The sequence below is a fragment of the Candoia aspera genome, chromosome 5 (assembly GCF_035149785.1).
Source record: "Candoia aspera isolate rCanAsp1 chromosome 5, rCanAsp1.hap2, whole genome shotgun sequence".
NCBI lineage: Eukaryota > Metazoa > Chordata > Lepidosauria > Squamata > Boidae > Candoia > Candoia aspera.
Genome location: NC_086157.1, coordinates 79,821,937 through 79,839,941, shown reverse-complemented (window position 1 = coordinate 79,839,941; position 18,005 = coordinate 79,821,937). Strand labels below are relative to the sequence as shown.

General features: G+C 39.4%; 1 protein-coding gene across 1 annotated transcript in view; it reads left to right on the top strand.

Moving 5' to 3' along the window:
- The window catches only part of LOC134498561 (transmembrane protease serine 7-like), a 32,702-nt gene extending 21,557 nt beyond the window's left edge, over positions 1-11,145 (top strand). Inside the window, exons 11-18 of the mRNA XM_063304719.1 lie at positions 367-503; positions 2,132-2,239; positions 2,353-2,463; positions 3,209-3,325; positions 4,665-4,842; positions 7,199-7,467; positions 10,139-10,275; positions 10,972-11,145. Coding sequence (XP_063160789.1) covers positions 367-503; positions 2,132-2,239; positions 2,353-2,463; positions 3,209-3,325; positions 4,665-4,842; positions 7,199-7,467; positions 10,139-10,275; positions 10,972-11,145 — 1,231 coding nt within the window. The remainder of the gene's footprint in view (positions 1-366; positions 504-2,131; positions 2,240-2,352; positions 2,464-3,208; positions 3,326-4,664; positions 4,843-7,198; positions 7,468-10,138; positions 10,276-10,971) is intronic.
- Positions 11,146-18,005: the final 6,860 nt, after the last annotated feature.

Sequence of the window (18,005 nt, the reverse complement as noted above, 5' to 3'; positions counted from 1 at the left end):
CAAAATGCAAAAACACTTTGGGGGAAAAATGCAAAGTGAAAGATAAGAAATTGATTCTTATCATTTTTCTCATCCATATAGTAGAAGGAGGAAAAGAAAGAAAGTGGGAACAAGGTTGGAGTGGAATAAAACCAAAAACTGGCTTCAGTTAGTTACAGAAAATACAGAATGCTGATTGGAAAGATGAATTATGGAAACCTTTAGGGAATAAAATAGAGCACTGCATGGAGACAATCTACTGCTACGTGAAGCTTTTGGCATGTGGACTTAGAAATGTGATAATGCAAAATTATCCTGTAACTATATCTTACTGCTCACCTCATCACGAGAGATGCTCTGCATCAGTTCACATAATCCATTTTGCAGGTATTGTGGCTACTACATTGATCATCAAACAATATTCCGGGTGGCAAGCTTGGTGGTTAACATGGAGTTTCAATGTAGCTCCAAGCTCTCAGAGCAGCCTCTTCTTGTGGAATATGGAAGTTACAACATCAGCCAGCGTAAGACTGTCCATAAAAATTTTATCAGAAACCTTACTGGCATGCAGAGGTTGTGTACAGATGTAAAGATAATATCTTTTCCTTTTCTTAGCTTCTCTTCAATAGCTATCACTTATAGTTCAGTAAGCTTGATATGATTGGGAGAAAAGATTGTGTAACTGTATATAGCAGCAAACTATCATTTCAAAAATCAATTTGTTAAAATTGGAATGATTCGATGATCAAGTGCAAGATTTTGAATTCATTTGTGTTAGTCTCAGTGGATGTACTACAATTTTAGCCCCCCTCCTAGTCAGTTCAGAAGTCAGGCATAGATGGAAAATAGCCATGGCCATGGCCTTTAATATGAGGAACTACTACTACAACATATACAATGTTGTAACACATGTTAATAATAAGAATACAGATAATTAGCTCATTTCAGTTGATCATTAACTTGTATTTTTCATTAATATCTTTTCATTGATATGTGGACAGATGAGCTGAGAACAGATGAGCTGAGTAGCTCAACTACATGTGCTGAGTTACTGAAAAAGGAAAGCCTGCTTTTGCTCCTCTCCATGTGAAGGACCACAGTGAGGAAGAAGTATCTCTCAGCCTAAGACAGACAGATGGTGATAGGGAGAGAGAGAGAGAGAGAGAGAGATGCTGCTTCAGACTTTAGGCTGCTTAGGGACTTTTTAAAAAAAGTTTGCCCCCCCCCCCTTTTATTCAGATGTCACATCTCAAGCTGAATTTCTGAATCAATTGATTTCACCTATTATGAAAATGGCTCAACCAGCCTTTCTCAAATATTTTATCCTGGAGGAACCCTTGAAATACTTCTCACCTCTCAGGGAAACCCTGCTAAAAATAATAACAGCTACAGCTAGCATGGTGCAGTATGCAAAGTTAAAAAAAAATTTTTTTTTTCAGTCATGATTTCTTGCAGAGCCCCTAGTGACCCCAGTTGAGAAAGGCTGCTCTAAACATGCGGAACTGCTTTTGTGATTTTTTGAATCTGTATCAGTGTACCCATAGGGAGATATGTAGTTTATACTGTGTGTTTCTCATGAAGTCTAGACTAGAGGGTAGAAACAGAGAGAACCAGAAAGAAGAAAGCTGGAAATAGCCAGTTATTACTTAAAGAGACTCACTTGACTTACAAACATTTCTTGGATATATTGAGTTTTCCTATGGAAAAATTCAAGTTCTATGTACAGTATATAGCTTATATATATATATATATATATATAGCATCTTTTCTCTCTCTCTCTCTCTCTTTCTCTCTCTCTCTCTAATGAGAAAAGATGCATTTCAGACGAATCCTTTGTATAGTGAGTCTAGAAACCTATGTAAGTTTCAGCTTCCATATAAGTTTCAGCTTCTACTACTATCCTCTATCATCTCATTTTTAGAGCAACTTCAAAATAATATTTCTATGGAATTTCATTAAAAGGAAGACTCTGTAGGACTGCTGTCCCTTTCAAATGAATAGCAGCAGTGCTAGAGCACTATTTAGTCATGTTTACATCTGAGTTTCTTTTCTTACAGCTCCTGCTTATTTTCTCATAACCTGATCTTTAATGCAAGAACCAGAAGTTTTTAGAAAGCCTGAAATCAGGGTTCTTCTCCCTTTTGTCTTTTAGCTTGCCCGCTTGGGTCTTTTGAATGCCACACTGGGTTATGTATCCAACAAATTCAGCTTTGTGATGGGATCAATGACTGCTTTGATGAAAGCGATGAGCTGTTTTGTGGTTAAGTATCTGTAGTACACAACAACTAAAAATATGGTAGTGATTTGAGTTGTTTGCCTTTTTGTATTGCTTTTCCAAGCAATTGGTTGATTATCTTCCTTTGTTTTTTTTAGACATACCAGAACAAAATTGTAGTAGCAACTTCTTAACACAGCACCATTCTTTTATCTGTGATGGAATAAATGACTGTGAAGATGGTCAGGATGAATTACATTGCACAAAAAGTGAGTCTCACCCCATAAACACAGAATTAGATGTGTCTCATTCTGCATCCTCTAGCAGATTAGAAATTAGATTTGTAGGCAGAGGCATCTCCAACTGGGGCAAGCAAAATGGAAGGCACAACCGTAGATTGGAGCCCCATCACTTTCTACATGCATAGATGTTGTACATGTGTACAAATGGTACACCTCTTTAGAAGCACTTGGTTCAAATCTTGTCTCCCCCATGAATTCATTGGCAGGTTAATGTTGTTTCTTTAACACATCACTCTTCTCTTGAAATACAAAGATAATAGAGATAATAGTGATTGCCTACCGATTTCTAAGAACGAAGCATGTTTGGACTGGTTAGTTGTGCACATGTGTGGAAAACCAACAGGAAATATAAGAGTGGGAAGATGAAAAAAACATTCTAAAGGAAGGCAATGGCAATCACTTTTCTACTGTTGCTAGGAAAGCTATGAGGGCATGTGCATTGGGGCTGTACAACGGGAATCTGCAGTGGTAATCATTAGTTCCAAAATGGGGAATTCCAAGAGTTGAAGTCCACACATCTTAAATTGCTGAGGTTGAGAAACTACATATGAAGGATTCTTCATATGTAGTTTAATTCTACCAAAATAGTTTGTTTGCTTGCATTTTTTAAATTCATACCAAGGGTGAAGGGCACTTACATAAAATTCCAGAATGACTATTCTGACTTCTAGACAACTGAGATTGTTTAAACATTACAGTTGTTGTCTTTTAGGCATTCCCTGTACCAGCAATACTTTTAAATGCAACAATAATATTTGCTTCAGGAAACAAAATGCAAGATGTGATGGAATCTTGGACTGCTTTGATCAAAGTGATGAAAATAATTGTAGTAAGTCTGCCTAAAGGATATACACAGGCATATTCACAAATAGTATATATTCATTGTCCTTTTGGTCTAATCCTCATTGGTTTTTAGAACATATACAATTTCATTTATGATTGTTTATAATACTTAGATAATATTTAGATTATCATTTATAATATTTAGATTGGAAATATCTTCTTAAGAAATTGTTTCATTAAGATAAAACAGTTTTTGCTTCATAACCTTCTGAGAAGACTTCATAACTAAATAATATATGTTGCAGCTTTGTACAGACATTTAAGGCACTGGGATGGGGAGTATCTGGCCCATCATTAAAACTAAACAGCTATGGGGATAATTTTCCCTTTAAAAAACTGTTTGCAGGTTCACACAGGTAATTTACTGTACTTCTCAAAGCACTCCAGATGCATGCATTTACTTCCAGCCATGTATACTAGAACAGTGATTCTCAACATGGGCCATATGTCCTGGCATGCCATATTTCAAAGGGGCCACAGTCTTTATATTATACAGTTTAGATTAATAAACAGTGCAGATGGTAAAGTATCTTTTTTCCAGCTAACAGCAACTATGAGGGAGATCACAGAGATAAATGAGGCTCAGAAGGGGGCCATGAGCAAAAAAAAAATGGCTGAAAACTCCTATATGAGAGTACACAAGTAGAATATAGTACATGTATTTTGCTATGTATAATATGCTATTACAGTGCTTATTTTTTCATGGACCTGCAGCTAGGAAGCTGTCTTCTACCAGATAAAACCACTTTGTAAAGTGTATGACTATTTTGACAGGCAGTGGCTTTCTGGAAGATCCTCCCCTCCCCCAAGGAATTGCTAGTTCTTTAAAGTAGACATGCCACATAGCTGAAGGTACATGCGTTTGGGCTGGATAGTGCTTGGATTAGAGACCACTTAGCCATCCTATGCATCATGGTGTACAGCTTGAGATTCCTGAGCTGCTTGCTAGGGTACGGTTTTAGAGCCCTTCTGAAACGTGCAATTTTTAGTGAGACAAAGGAAGAATGATTAAATATATAGAGAGTAACAAATCATGTCTATTTAATTTACGTGATTAAAGTTTGTCATAGCTTGGATTTTTTTGTCCTGGCACAAGATACTTCCTTGTCCTTTTCCCATCCATTTGTTTGATTACAGGCCCTGGCAAAGGTTAACTGTTGCCATTAGCCTGAAAAAGATTGGATACCCTTCTGGATATGCTGCATGGCATTTCACAAAAACAAACAAGATAGCAATTGATTACATTTAAATAAGTAAATAAAACCAATTGCTGGTGCAGTTTTGCGAGACAAAAACCATGTTAAATTATTGTGTTCTTTCAAAAGGCTGTGGCAGTACTAGATACAGCAACGCTCACAACAGGATTGTGGGAGGTTCTGAGACCTACGAAGGAGAATGGCCCTGGCAAGCCAGCTTGCATTTTGCTGGAGTTGCTTATTGTGGGGCCTCTGTGTTATCAAAAGAGTGGCTTCTCTCTGCTGCTCATTGTTTTCAGGGGAACAGGTGAGTAGATAAAATTAAGCTAGAGTCCTTCCTCTAAGATAATGTCATGCATGTGATACCTGGTAGAGCACAATGGGTGTATTGTTTTCCTTTAATTTACAACAATCATTCATGCAATGCAATCATGACATTACTGATATCCAATTATAACAATTGTGTAAGAAGCAATGCATAGGAGTGTCCTGTTCTTAATATTTTCAATATCTCCCTTTCCAGGCTACCATCTCCTGGATGCAAAAATCCAGATGACCACTTGATGACAGCAAAGAAATATAGAAAACTCTAACTCTTTGTTGCCATCTAGTGGTTGTACAGATTTTTGAAGCCTGGGTGTGATAGTCTTGACTCTTCCACATCAGCCTCTAATAGTTTCTTGTGGCTCATGGGTTATTCAGCTTCTTCAATACAACTGTTTTTTTTTTCCCTGTACATCATATTGCACTGTCACAAGGAAATGGCAGAGACTGAAGAAAAGACAAGGCCATCAAGAATCACAGTTGAATACAGTCATGTATATTAACCCTAAGAGCTTTCCAGAAGCCAAATGCAGGTTCTGCAAGTTTCTTTATGTAATAAATCAGTATATGCCACTTTTTTCCCAGTGTGAAATATGACATCAGACAGGCATCACTGCAATGCAAATCAGTACAGTAACACTGTACACATGTATATATGTTCATGCATTTCCTTGCATGTACTCACACACACAAACCTATGCGCACACAGATGACTAGATATAGGCCTGCACACAAAACCTTTCCTACATGTCCATCTCTGTCAAAGGCCTCTGCTGCCCCTCCTCACTTACTAAAGCAGATGTCAGATTTCAATAAGTTTGTGTGTCTGCAAGGCCTAAGGACTACAGAGACCTGTCAGTATAGGAGTATGACATTCAGGTTTGTGCACTGGAAGAACTGCACTATCACAGGCCTTGGCATACAAGAACCTTCTAGAAAATCAGCAGTGTAAGTTCATCGTCAACTGGGCAGACAAATGAGGAACTTGGGTATAAACAAAATGCTGTCCAAAGATCCCAAGTGGAAGTTGTGGCTTCTTATTACTTCTGTTATTGCTCAGTTACTTAGAAACACGGAGGAGCTCTTCTATTTGTCAAAGCTCCAAGTTCTCTGTCTCTTTTCTGTGCTGTGTCTTGGAAAGCCTTTTTTTTCCCTTGTTCCCACTGCTTATCCCCTCAGTTGCATTTTTTATGAAGCAAATAAATATGGATCGGAAGCTCTATTTTTATGATGTTATATGGGAGATACTTCTCCCAAAACGTTTGTATTGAACTCTTAGTATTTCAGTTAACTCGCATGTCACTTTTGGTGCAAAATTGCTTAATGTGGAAAGGATCTTGATCTCCCTACTACCTGCTTGTCCTGCTCTTTACCTTAGTGGACCCAATGATTAACAGCTTCCACAGTTTAAAGGAGGTAGTTATCAATTAGCAATAGCTAGAACCTCCAATAATCCATTCTGCTGGGACACCATTCTGCTAGGGTTCCTGACCTGGTCTTGGGAAAACAGTTCCTTTGATATAAATTATTTATATGGCCACTCATCTTGCTTCTGCAGCTCTGAGTGGCTAAGAATAAATAAAAAACATTAACAATAAGATAAAAATAACCACAACAATACTGTAATGTTAATACAATTCAGCTGAGATCCTCAAGAAATTTGCATTCTTCAACTATACAGCAGTGCAACTGGGTTCACTTAACATGCTATTTCAATGCCTGAGGGAATAACCACATTTTTCAAACTTTTTGGAACACTGACAGTGTTGAGGCCATCCAAATCTCAGGGGGAATGGTGCACAGATATTGAAGCAGAAGAAAGCCAGCCAGTTTTCTCTGATACTTCATAGACAATTCTCCATTCCTGTTAGCTGTTATTCAGCCCATTTTTAAATATGGGTTTAGAATCTTTCTGGAATAATGCTAGTCTAAAATAATGCTAAACCCATATTCCAAAGAGTTGAACACAACCACTGAAAACACTTGTGCAAAACTATTAATCTAGCCATCTGTTAAAACTTGCCTCCTTTCCAGTCCCATCCCACATTAGGGAGAGTGATAGGCAATTTTTTCCCCATAGACTGGTGACCCTTGAGTGAAGGAGAAAGAAACAAAGAACAGGAGAACCCCTGCTCTTAATATACTCAGAATACCATACAAACAGAATCATGCTATTTTTGCTAGCATTGTATCTGTGGCAAATAGGGATCACTAGTGGGAACAGCACATTTATGTTGGTATAAATTTTTGTTGGCTCAAGGGCTTAGAGATAGCCCTTTATTCTGGCTGCATGTCATGTTGTTCAGTCATAGATATTTGAATGTTCTATTTTCATTTAGGTTAACAGATCCTAGAATCTGGACAGCTTACTTGGGAATGCACACTCAAGGAAAAGCCAAATTTGTCTCTACTTTGAAGAGAATCATTGTCCATGAATATTATAACAGTCAAAATTACGATTATGATATTGCTCTGCTACAATTAAGCACTCCATGGCTTGAGACAATGAGATGGTCAGTTGGGCCAATATGCTTACCTCCCACCATGCAAAGAGTGCACACTGGAGAAAAATGCTGGGTAACAGGCTGGGGACAGAAGCAAGAAACAAGTAAGCCCACTGCAATGTATCATTCATTCATTCATTCATTCATTCATTCATTCATTCCCAATGACACAGACCTTATGTAAAAATAAGAAGTGGTCAGGAACTTTAGTAAGAGGTGGCTGTTCTCATTAGAATGAGTAAAGCAGTGTCAGAGCATTGCATGGTGAGTTCTGTCCTATTTCTCTGTATGACAACATTAGACATGTACAAAAAGAATAGGGCTTGATACCGCTTTTGCCATTCTAACCCTCCCCTCCTCCCCCATGGACACCCCAGAAATGCTTGAAATTTGTTATAAATAAAATTGTTTAAATTTGTTTAAAAATACTTATATTAAAAACAGGTAATCTAGGTGAAATGTAAACATGAGAGCCAAAATAATTATCTCTTGGGTTTCTTAAAGTGGCCAGAACAGCAAATAGTGGACTCAATCTTCAATTTCATTATATCATGTCAGGGGTATAAATCCTATTCATTTTACTGCCCACTTTAGTAGGGTGGTAAACGGTTTGTTGTGTAATGTTTAATAGCTTTGTTTTAAGATTATATCCTGATATCTTGATACCCTGATATCCATATTCTGATATGGATCTACATGTATGGGTTTATGTATCTGAACATATACTGTATATGAATACAAATATAAACCATTGGGTCACAATATATACTTTCTTAATTTCTCAATTTTCTTAATCATAGAAAGCTTTTGAACAGAAGTTTCCCATTTGTATAGTTATTACAGTAAACTTCTCAAGAAACTATTTTTAACATAGATTTCTCTGTTAAGTTCTCTATTCCCCTGTGCAAGATCTTTAATAAAAACTTTCCTCTCTGTTTCTGTGTAATTTCCCAAAAATCATTCTTGTTCAAATGCATTTCTTATAAACAAAAGGAATCGTGGGGGAGGGGGGCAGCTTTAGAATCAGAGTAAGACATGCAATATGCCAGCCAATTCTGTTCATTGTTGCCTGTGCTGTAGAAATATCTAATTTTGCCCTAATTAATATAATCACATCTCCTCTAATATCAGTGTTTCCAAGTATCTGGTCTCTATGCTTGGAAATTCAGTTGAAGAAATTCTATGAAAACTGTTTGAAAGATTATTTGTAAATTGGGCATACTAAAAAAAAAAAAACATTTAAAATAATCCTAATTTCTTCAACATTCAACAAATATTTGTTTTTTTTTCAAGAAATAATGATGATCCTGAGTTAGGAAGAACTTTGTGAGCAAGAACTGTCAACAGGTTCACCACAGTTCTTAGATATGATCGGAAGAACCCTTAATTAAAGCTTCTTTTTAAAGATTGTTTTTAATGGCCGAAATCTTGCAGGGTCATCAAATCTCAGTGTTCTTAAAAGACATTATATAAAAATTATGGCTAGACTGTGAAACTCTTGCAAATTTTATGGATTCTTCCGTAATATCAAAAAGCTGAAAGTATTGGAAATCTTACAGAATTCGGTAACCTTGTACAATTGGGACATTCAAAACAAATGAAAGATGAGTTATCTGCAACATTGAAGGATGGTACTGTGCACCTGGAACATTTGCCATCTTCTCTACATGTGCCATGGATATAGTTTATTTCTTCACAAACCACATGGTCCTGGGCCAGCCCAAGTGTTTCATTTTAAGCCATGGGTGTCCAACCTTTTGGCTTCCCTGGGCCACATTGAGTGATCAGGAATTGTCTTGGGCCACAAATAAAATATATAATATAGTTAATGTATATAAGTAATAAAACTTCATTTATTTTTTAATATTTGTATTATAAAATTTTTAAAAAGAGGGAAACATAAAACTAGTGGGATATTTGACCTTGTTTTTGTGAAATTAATGCATCAATGTCTGGTTTGATGAAAGTGGTTGCAATTCTCAGTGAGTTCCCAAGGTGCTCATCAGAAAGTTTAGTTCTAATTTTACTCTTCGTGTGCTTCAGCCTTGGGACCACATTTGTTCAGGGCTGCACGCAGCCTGTGGGCCACAGGTTGGACATGCCTGGTTTAAGCATTATCTGAAATCTGGCAAGCAGAGTGTTATTTTGAAAATCACACTGTAGATTCCTTATTATTGGTAATGTGAATAGTTTGGACTGCTTATAATTGTGTGACTTGGTCTTCTAATTCATCCTCAGTCTATCTATCATAGGGGCCTAACTCTGCTGCCTTACTTCATGGGGCTATTGTGTGGATTAATGAGACAATGCAAGTTCTTAGAATGCTCCAAAGTAGCGGTTCTCAAACTGTGGTCTGGGGACCTCTGGGGATCCCTGAGACCCTTTCAGGGGATCTGTGAAGTCAAATAAATAAACATTTTAAAATTTCTCAGTTTTTATTTCTAATGCATTAAGTATTAGTAGATATAAACCACAGAAACCGAAGCTGTTTGGGTCCTCAATCATTTTTAAGAATGTAAAGAGGTCCTGAGACTGCTCTAAAGTGTGTCATGTTAACACATTTTTTTGGAATACAGCCCCTTAAATTTCAATAGACATTATCCCCAGGAAATGAAAAGCTAATAGCTAAATTCCAAGCATACATAAAATAGTGTACATATAAACAGATTTTTGGTTTATGGAAAATTGTGCTATATAACATCATCATGGTTAAAATTAAAAATGAGGTACTGGAAATGTATTTTCTTGCTTTATTATGCATCCCCCCCTCCCCAGATGACGACACACCAGCAATTTTACAGAAAGCAGAGGTAGAAATTGTGGATCAAACAGTTTGTCATTCAACTTATGGACTTATAACAAGTCGCATGCTGTGTGCTGGAATAATGTCTGGAAAAAGGGATAGCTGCAAAGTAAGGATTTCACTTTTTTGCAATACATATTTGTTACCCTCCCCTCCCCGCCCCAAAAATCATAGACTTGGGAACCACCTGGAATTCACAGCTATAGATGAGACTGGATGAAAAAACATTCCAGAAAAAGGCTATGGAAAACCACGTCCGTACTGTTGCCAAGAAAATGAAATGAATTCATGAAATGTTATTTAAAAAAAAAAAACCTTTAAACTGATTTTTTCCACTTATTTTTCTGTTTTTTCCTGTGTTGAGTCATGATGAACATTTCTTCCAGAACACTTGGGATTACAACCTCCAGAATGAATAACCAGCCAAAATGAACTTTATGACTAACAAATGGAGAGGTTATTCAGGGAGTATCTAGATAATCTTTCCTAGTGATTAATTTTCAGAAATGGAAGATGAAGTGGTTCTGTAAGCTGTGATGGACTATACTATTTCACATTATAGGTGCACTGAGTGGTCATGGGAAGAAAATCCATACATAGAAAACTAGTGGTTGATAGGAACAATTCTAGATTAACTTAGTGTCATACTATTTATTTTTATTCAGGATTTGATTTTTTTTTCTTGTTGATTAAACTGCTTCAATCACTAGTTTCAACAACCATCTTATCACTAAAATAATGTTATCATGCATACTATGTAGAGAAACATTACTCATGTTAACTTTTAAAAATAATCTCTTTTTAGGGAGATTCCGGAGGACCTCTATCATGTCGAAATAAGGGCGATGGAAAATGGTTTTTGATGGGAATTGTTAGTTGGGGCTATGGTTGTGGAAGACCCAATTTCCCTGGAGTGTACACAAGGGTGTCAAATTTTGCTACATGGATACAAAAATATGTGCCTTCAGTTTTTAGCTAGCAGTGATTATACTCCAGAGGTTATGAAACATCTTCATTAAAACCATATTTAATACATATTTGTGTTTTTAATTGCATTGTGAATTTCATCTCCATGGCTACAAAATGGTATGGCCCTGTGTCATTGTGAAATGTGTATCTATATATATTATACTATTCATTTTAAAACATAGATTGTTAACGTACTGCAATATTCAGAGACAGAAGTGGTACAAACTTAGCTTCTCCCTCCCTTCTCCAGCATGCCCTAGGTAGAGCTGTCTTTGAGGGCAGCTCAGAATACAACTAGTGCAAAATGTGGTGGTCAGACCGTTAGTTGGGACAATCCATTATGCAATCAGTAGGACTGAACCTATTGCAAGGTTGCTGCTTTGCCTACTGATCAGTTCCAGGCCCAATTCACAGTGTTTGTTACTACCTACAAAGCCATATGCAGTGTGGTAGCATGATATATCAGGGACTGCCTTGCCAATCGTGATCTGCCTGCTTAGATATCAAGAAGCAGACTGGATATGGGGACTGAATTTTGCACCAATTACAACTTCTAGATAGTCTTCAAATACAATGTCATATGGAGCACATTGAAGTAGTCTATCCTAAAGGGCATGTTGCCAAGCCTTCCCACCCCAGCTGAAGCTGGGCAAAGGGTCTCGTAGCCATGACTTCTACCTGCCTATTAGCAGTAGTTATGAGTCTAGGAGAATCCTCAAGTCACAGACTTGTTCCTTCAAGTGGAGTTCCACTGCATCCAGAGTCACAACTCAAACAAAGAGCTATATGTTTTCTTTACAAACAGCACCTCTCTTTTGTGAGGATTCAGTTTCAGCATATCACTCTCCATCCAGTCCCTCACAGGCTTCAAATACCAGATAAATATTTCACCACAGCCTGGCCCGGGGAGAGATATATAACTGAGTATCATCAACATACTGATAATATGTCACCCTGAGTTGATGGAAGATCTTTCCTAGTGCTTCATGTAGATGATAAAAAGTAGGGAATAGAGACAGACAAAGCCCTTTGTACCCCACACAGGAGCAACCACTGAGTTAACATCCCTTCCCTGTACTTGGACTGGAACCAGTCAGTCAAGAAGGACTGGACCCACTGTAGTACAATGCCCTTAAACCCAACTCTCTCAGGAAGTTTAGAAGGATCCCATGATCAAGAATATGATTGCTTCTGAGAGGTCTAAAAGGACCAAAAAAGGTTCACTGTGTTCATCCAGTTCCTGAGGAAGGTCATTAATCAGAACAATGAATGAGATTGCTGTCCCATGTTGAGAACTCTGAACTCTGACTGAAAGGGCTCTAGGACTCCCTGCAGTTGTAGCTGCACAACATCCTAACAGCTTTTTGTCAAAAGGGAATGTTGGAGACTGGTGATCTCAAAATGGTGAGATCCAAGGGGTTCCCAGTTGCACAAACATCTCCAAAACAGCCAATGAAAATATATTTCTGCCTATCATTTCCAGAATGGAATAGATTACCCTCAAGAAAGCCACTGGGGCACATTCTGCTGATGCACTAACAGCAGAGAAGTATTGGCATTTTGCCTCACTTATTTCCACAGTGTATGTTCAAAAATAAGTTCTTTCCCATGATAGTCAAGCTCACTTCCAGTCTTCTTCCACTAGTGCTCCAGGTGTCTCTTCTGTTGCTTCATCTCCCAGAGCTCTTCTGTAATGTCAGGCGCTTCCCAGGAACTGCAAACCAGGAGAGGCCACTTCAGAACAATCTTGGCATCTCTATATAGGCAGATTACTGGGAAAATCCCCAGTTGCTTGCCAGAACCCATCTAGATCCAAGAAGAGTCTCAGATGCATCTCTAAACTGGTCTCCCCACTCTGCAGTGGTTAGGCATTGCAATGAGCCTTATCCAGACCGGGAAGTGAACTGACTATGTTAAAGGAGTCACTATCATATCCTCTATCATTAGATCAAATTCCAGCTGCTCTGAGGTGAAAACTAATGTATTGTTGGCTGTGTGACTCAAACCAGCAACTATTTGGGACAAGTTCATGGTTATCATGGAGGCCATGAATTCCTTAGGTGATTCATTGCTGGAGGCACATGTTTAATAAAATAGCTGGGGCACTAGAAACAAATGAATCAATTAGACCACTCTAAAACATTTTTAAGATATTGGAATCTTGAAAGTGATGAAATGAAATGATTCCTTGAACTGAATTTCCTGGCTAGGTAGATGTTGCCAGAGAGAGAGAGAGAGAGAGAGAGGGAGGGAGGGAGGGAGGGAGAGAGAGAAGATGATTCCATGTTTCTGCTTCATTTTGCTGATGGGCATTGATGGAAGTGTAAAGATGCAAAGATAAGTTCTGAATCCTTTGTGCAAAAAAGTAGGTGCAACTACTACAGTTACAGGATCGGATCTAGTGATAGCCATTAATTCTGGAATTATTTAGTTTAATGACATGTCCACTTAACTGATTGTCCCCCTCCCCTTCTCCCCCTCTTCCACTTACAAAAAGAAACTACCACAGATCAACACAATACATTCAGATCAACCGATCTCATCTCAAATACAAAAGTGTTGAATGGACCACATATTCATCTTTCAGTAATAGAATCATACATGTAAATGTGTAGGACCTGTCCTATATTTCACTGAGTTCCTTCATATGGTGTTGCCACTGGGCCTCCATCCAATACTTAGTACTATTCCTGCCTCTATCATATTAATCTAGATCTCTGCCTGATGCTGCTGCATGTTGCTGTTGCTAACAATAATTCACCCTCAGCCTCACAGTGCACTTGTAAGTGCCCTCTTTGTATCCTTGAATGGGCATGGTCCACCTTGCCACTGGCATCCAGTTCCTCATAATTATCTAATCCCAGATGTGAGATTTTTTAATATAAAGTGAACCGGCATCCAATTCTTTTTCTGGTCACCCAAAATATTATTTTGTTCTAAATGCAAAGCAGTGGTGGTGGTTAGTAGCACCAAATGGGGGCCCTTATGCTGTGAATTTACTCTACATTACTGTAATTCATTTGGTATGAGATAAATCTCAATGATTTAACAGTTATATCAAGCACTATACAGTGACCCATCTCAAGAAAAGTACTGATTTCCTGGAGCACCTTCCATTTCTATTCCAGCATTTTTATTTTTGTTCTAGTTCATCCAGGAACAATTCAGTGTTCCAACTTAGAACTGATGCTATGGGCACTGTCTGGCATTGTAGCTGAACGGAATTTAATATAATTTCTTCCAGTAGTAAATATAGGGAGCTGGTGCTCTAAGGGACACTGAAAAACAAGGCAGAAGAATCAGTATCCTTCAGAGAAGTCTGAAGTTTGCTGTACTATTATTATTATTAGTAGTAGTAGTAGTATTAGTATTAGTATTATTATTGGTCGCACTGTCAGCCAGAAGTTTAGACTGGTTTTGGCATTTTTATCCACCTATTGAGTCCTTCCCAAGGACCTGGGAGAGGCAGAATTTTTTGTTTGATACTGCTGTTATTGTTGTTATTGTTGTTGTTATTATTATTATTAAACATCCATATTAAATGTTAATATTATTAAACACCCATATTAAATGCTGTTGTTGTTGTTATTAATATTATTATTAAACACCCATATTAAATAACTAAGGGAGCAAACCTTCCACTTGCTCTAAATTGCCAGTTTAGTAACATGCTCACCGGTTATGAATGTACAGTGAGGGTTGAAAAAGAAAGACAGAATGGAATAGATGGGATGGGATGGGATGCCCTACTTGAAATAAATAAATGATAAGAATTAGGAACTCTCTTTAGGACACAGGACAGCCTGGAATAGGGAGGCGGCCGGGGCCTTGGACAGGATTGCGCCTGTGTGGCCTCTCTTGTCTCATTGAACCCGGCACTCCCCATGGTTTACAGAGGAGCTGAGGGTGCTGAAGAGGGTTAAGAGATGCCTAGAGCACCGCTGGAGGAAGAAAAAGACTGAATTCAACCGAACACAGGTAAAAACCGCCATTAAGGCCTACCTTGTGGCGATAAAAGCAGCGAAACATCAATATTTCTCCGCTCTTATTGCGTCTGCAGAATGCTGCCCTACGGCCCTGTTTAAGACCACTCGATCCCTTTTGGGGAAGGTGGGTTCAGTGACCCACCAACAGGGCCGTGCAGAGGAATTTGCTGAGCATCTGCAGGACAAAATCACTCGGATCCGCTCCAAGTCGGACTCCAGGCGTGAGGCGTGGTCTGGAGAGATACCAGGGGAACAGGCTTACCCAGTTATCTGGGAGCAGTTTGATCCTGTTGGACCTGAGGAAGTGGACAGGATCCTATGGACAGTAAATGCCACCACATGCCATCTAGACCCGTGCCCCTCCTGGCTAGTAAAAGCAGGCCGGGAGGTCACATGTGGTTGGGTCCATGCAATGGTTAATACATCCTTGGGAGAGGGGGTGTTTCCAGCGGCCTTTAAAGAGGCATTGGTACACCCCCTCCTCAAGAAGCCATCGCTGGACCCAGCTGTTCTGGACAATTTTCGTCCAGTCTCCCACCTCCCCTTTCTGGGGAAGGTGGCCGAGAAAGCTTTGCAGCTCCAGAGGGTCCTGGAGGAAATGGATTATCTAGACCCCTTTCAGTCAGGTTTCAGGTCCGGTTATGGGATGGAAACGGCATTGGTTGAACTTATGGATGATCTCTGGTGGGAGCGGGATGGAGGCAGTGCATCCATCCTCTCTCTCCTTGATCTCTCAGCGGCTTTCGATACCATCGACCATGGTATCCTTTTGGGGCAGCTCAGGGAGTTGGGGGTGGGTGGCATAGTCTTACCCTGGTTCACCTCCTTCCTCCAGGGCCGATCCCAGTCAGTGTTGATAGGGGAGGAGAGATCGGCCCCACGGCCCCTTCTTTGTGGGGTGCCACAGGGATCAGTACTCTCCCCTCTCCTTTTTAACATCTACATGAAACCGCTAGGTGAGATCATCCGTCACCATGGGATGAGGTATCATCAGTATGCTGATGATACTCAATTGTATATTTCCATCCCGGGTGACATAAGTGATGCCATGACCACCCTCTCTGAGTGTCTGGGGGCTGTGGGGGCCTGGATGGGGAACAACAGGCTTCAACTGAACCCTGGTAAGACCGAGTGGCTGTGGGTTAATGTTTCTTCTGTATCCGGGACATTAACATCTCTGGTTCTGGATGGGGTTGCACTGCCCCAGACAGACCCGGTGCATAACTTGGGGGTCCTCCTGGACTCATGGCTCCTGCTTGAAGAGCAGGTGGCAGCCGTGGCCAGGACAGTCTTTGTGCAGCTACATGCTGTGCACCAGTTACGCCCCTTCCTGGACCAGGAGGCCCTTCGAACAGTCACTCATGCCCTTGTTATCTCTCAGATAGACTATTGCAATGCGCTTTACATGGGGCTACCCTTGAAAAGTATCCGGAAGCTTCAGCTGGTCCAGAATGCAGCCGCGCGAGCTGTTTTTGGTGCCCCCAGAAGGGCACATGTAACACCACTGCTGCGCGAGCTGCATTGGGTACCAGTTTGCTTCCAGGTCCAATTCAAGGTGTTGGTCATCACCTTTAAAGCCCTACATGGCATGGGACCAGGTTACCTGAGGGACCGCCTCTTCCCCATTATATCAACCCATCCCACCCGATCATGCAGAGAGGACATGCTGCAGACCCCGTCTGTAAAAGAATTTCATCTGGCAGGGTCCAGGAAGCGGGCCTTCTCTGCAGTAGTTCCTGCCCTGTGGAACATGCGGCCCCCGGAGGTGAGATTGGCCCCATCGCTCCTGGCCTTTCGGTGAGTCTGAAGACCTGGTTCTGCTGCCTCGTTTGGGGTGTAGAGGGGAATAGATTTACATGGGGATGGTTGTTATAGACCACTCCTCCCACACTTGGACTGTTTTAGATGTTTCATCGCTTGGATTTTTATTCTTTACTTTTATTTCTATTTATAGTATTTTTATTGTATTTTATTATTCTGATGGTTTTAATCATTTGTTGTAAACCGCCCAGAGGCCTCCGACAGGAGGAGATGGGCAGGGATAAACTAGATAAATAAAATAAAATAAATAAATAAACATAACTTGTAGCCCACAGGCTGCCTGTGTCCTGTGACAGATCTGTGGTAGCCTGAGGGCAGATGGAGCTTGTTGTAAGTCTCTTCACTAAGGATTAAAACTCTTAGAATTTCCAGCCAGCATGATTGTTTGGCCATGCAGACCAGGAAGTCTTGGAATTCTAATGCCAACACATTTGGAGGGCACTAGAGGACAAGTGCTAAATGCATTTACTAGGAAGTTGGTCCCATTGAATTGGTAGGGTCTCTTTAATGAACTTTGTTTAGCATTGGCCTATATATATATTACTTGTGTTATCACAAATGTGTGCATTAGTTTAGATTTTATATTATTTTATAAAATGTAAACTGTCTTTAGTAGACCAAGGCAAATCCTATAAGTGAAAATTTAATATACAACCCATCCATCCAGTGAAAGCTTTATGGGTGGTATATAAGGACTACTTTACTGGTCAATCAGCATAAGCTACAAGAATTTTCTTCATTTCCACATGCAAAATGCTAACTGCAAATTCTACAGTTCCTAGATATCTAGAGGGTATCTGGCTAGGGAGTCTACATTAGATGCTGTTAAATTTAACTGCATATTGGTAATTAAAAGTTATAAGCTGTCCTAAATCTTTCATATATGACCAACTAGAAATCTTAATAAACAAATATTAATATTTGTTTTATGCATGCATTTATCACTTTCCTGCTGAACAAACTGTAAAAGTAAGCCACAGATACAGAGCACAATGAAACAGAAAATACTTATGCACACCACTTATGCACACCATAAGTAATACTTATGAAAGTACACCATAAG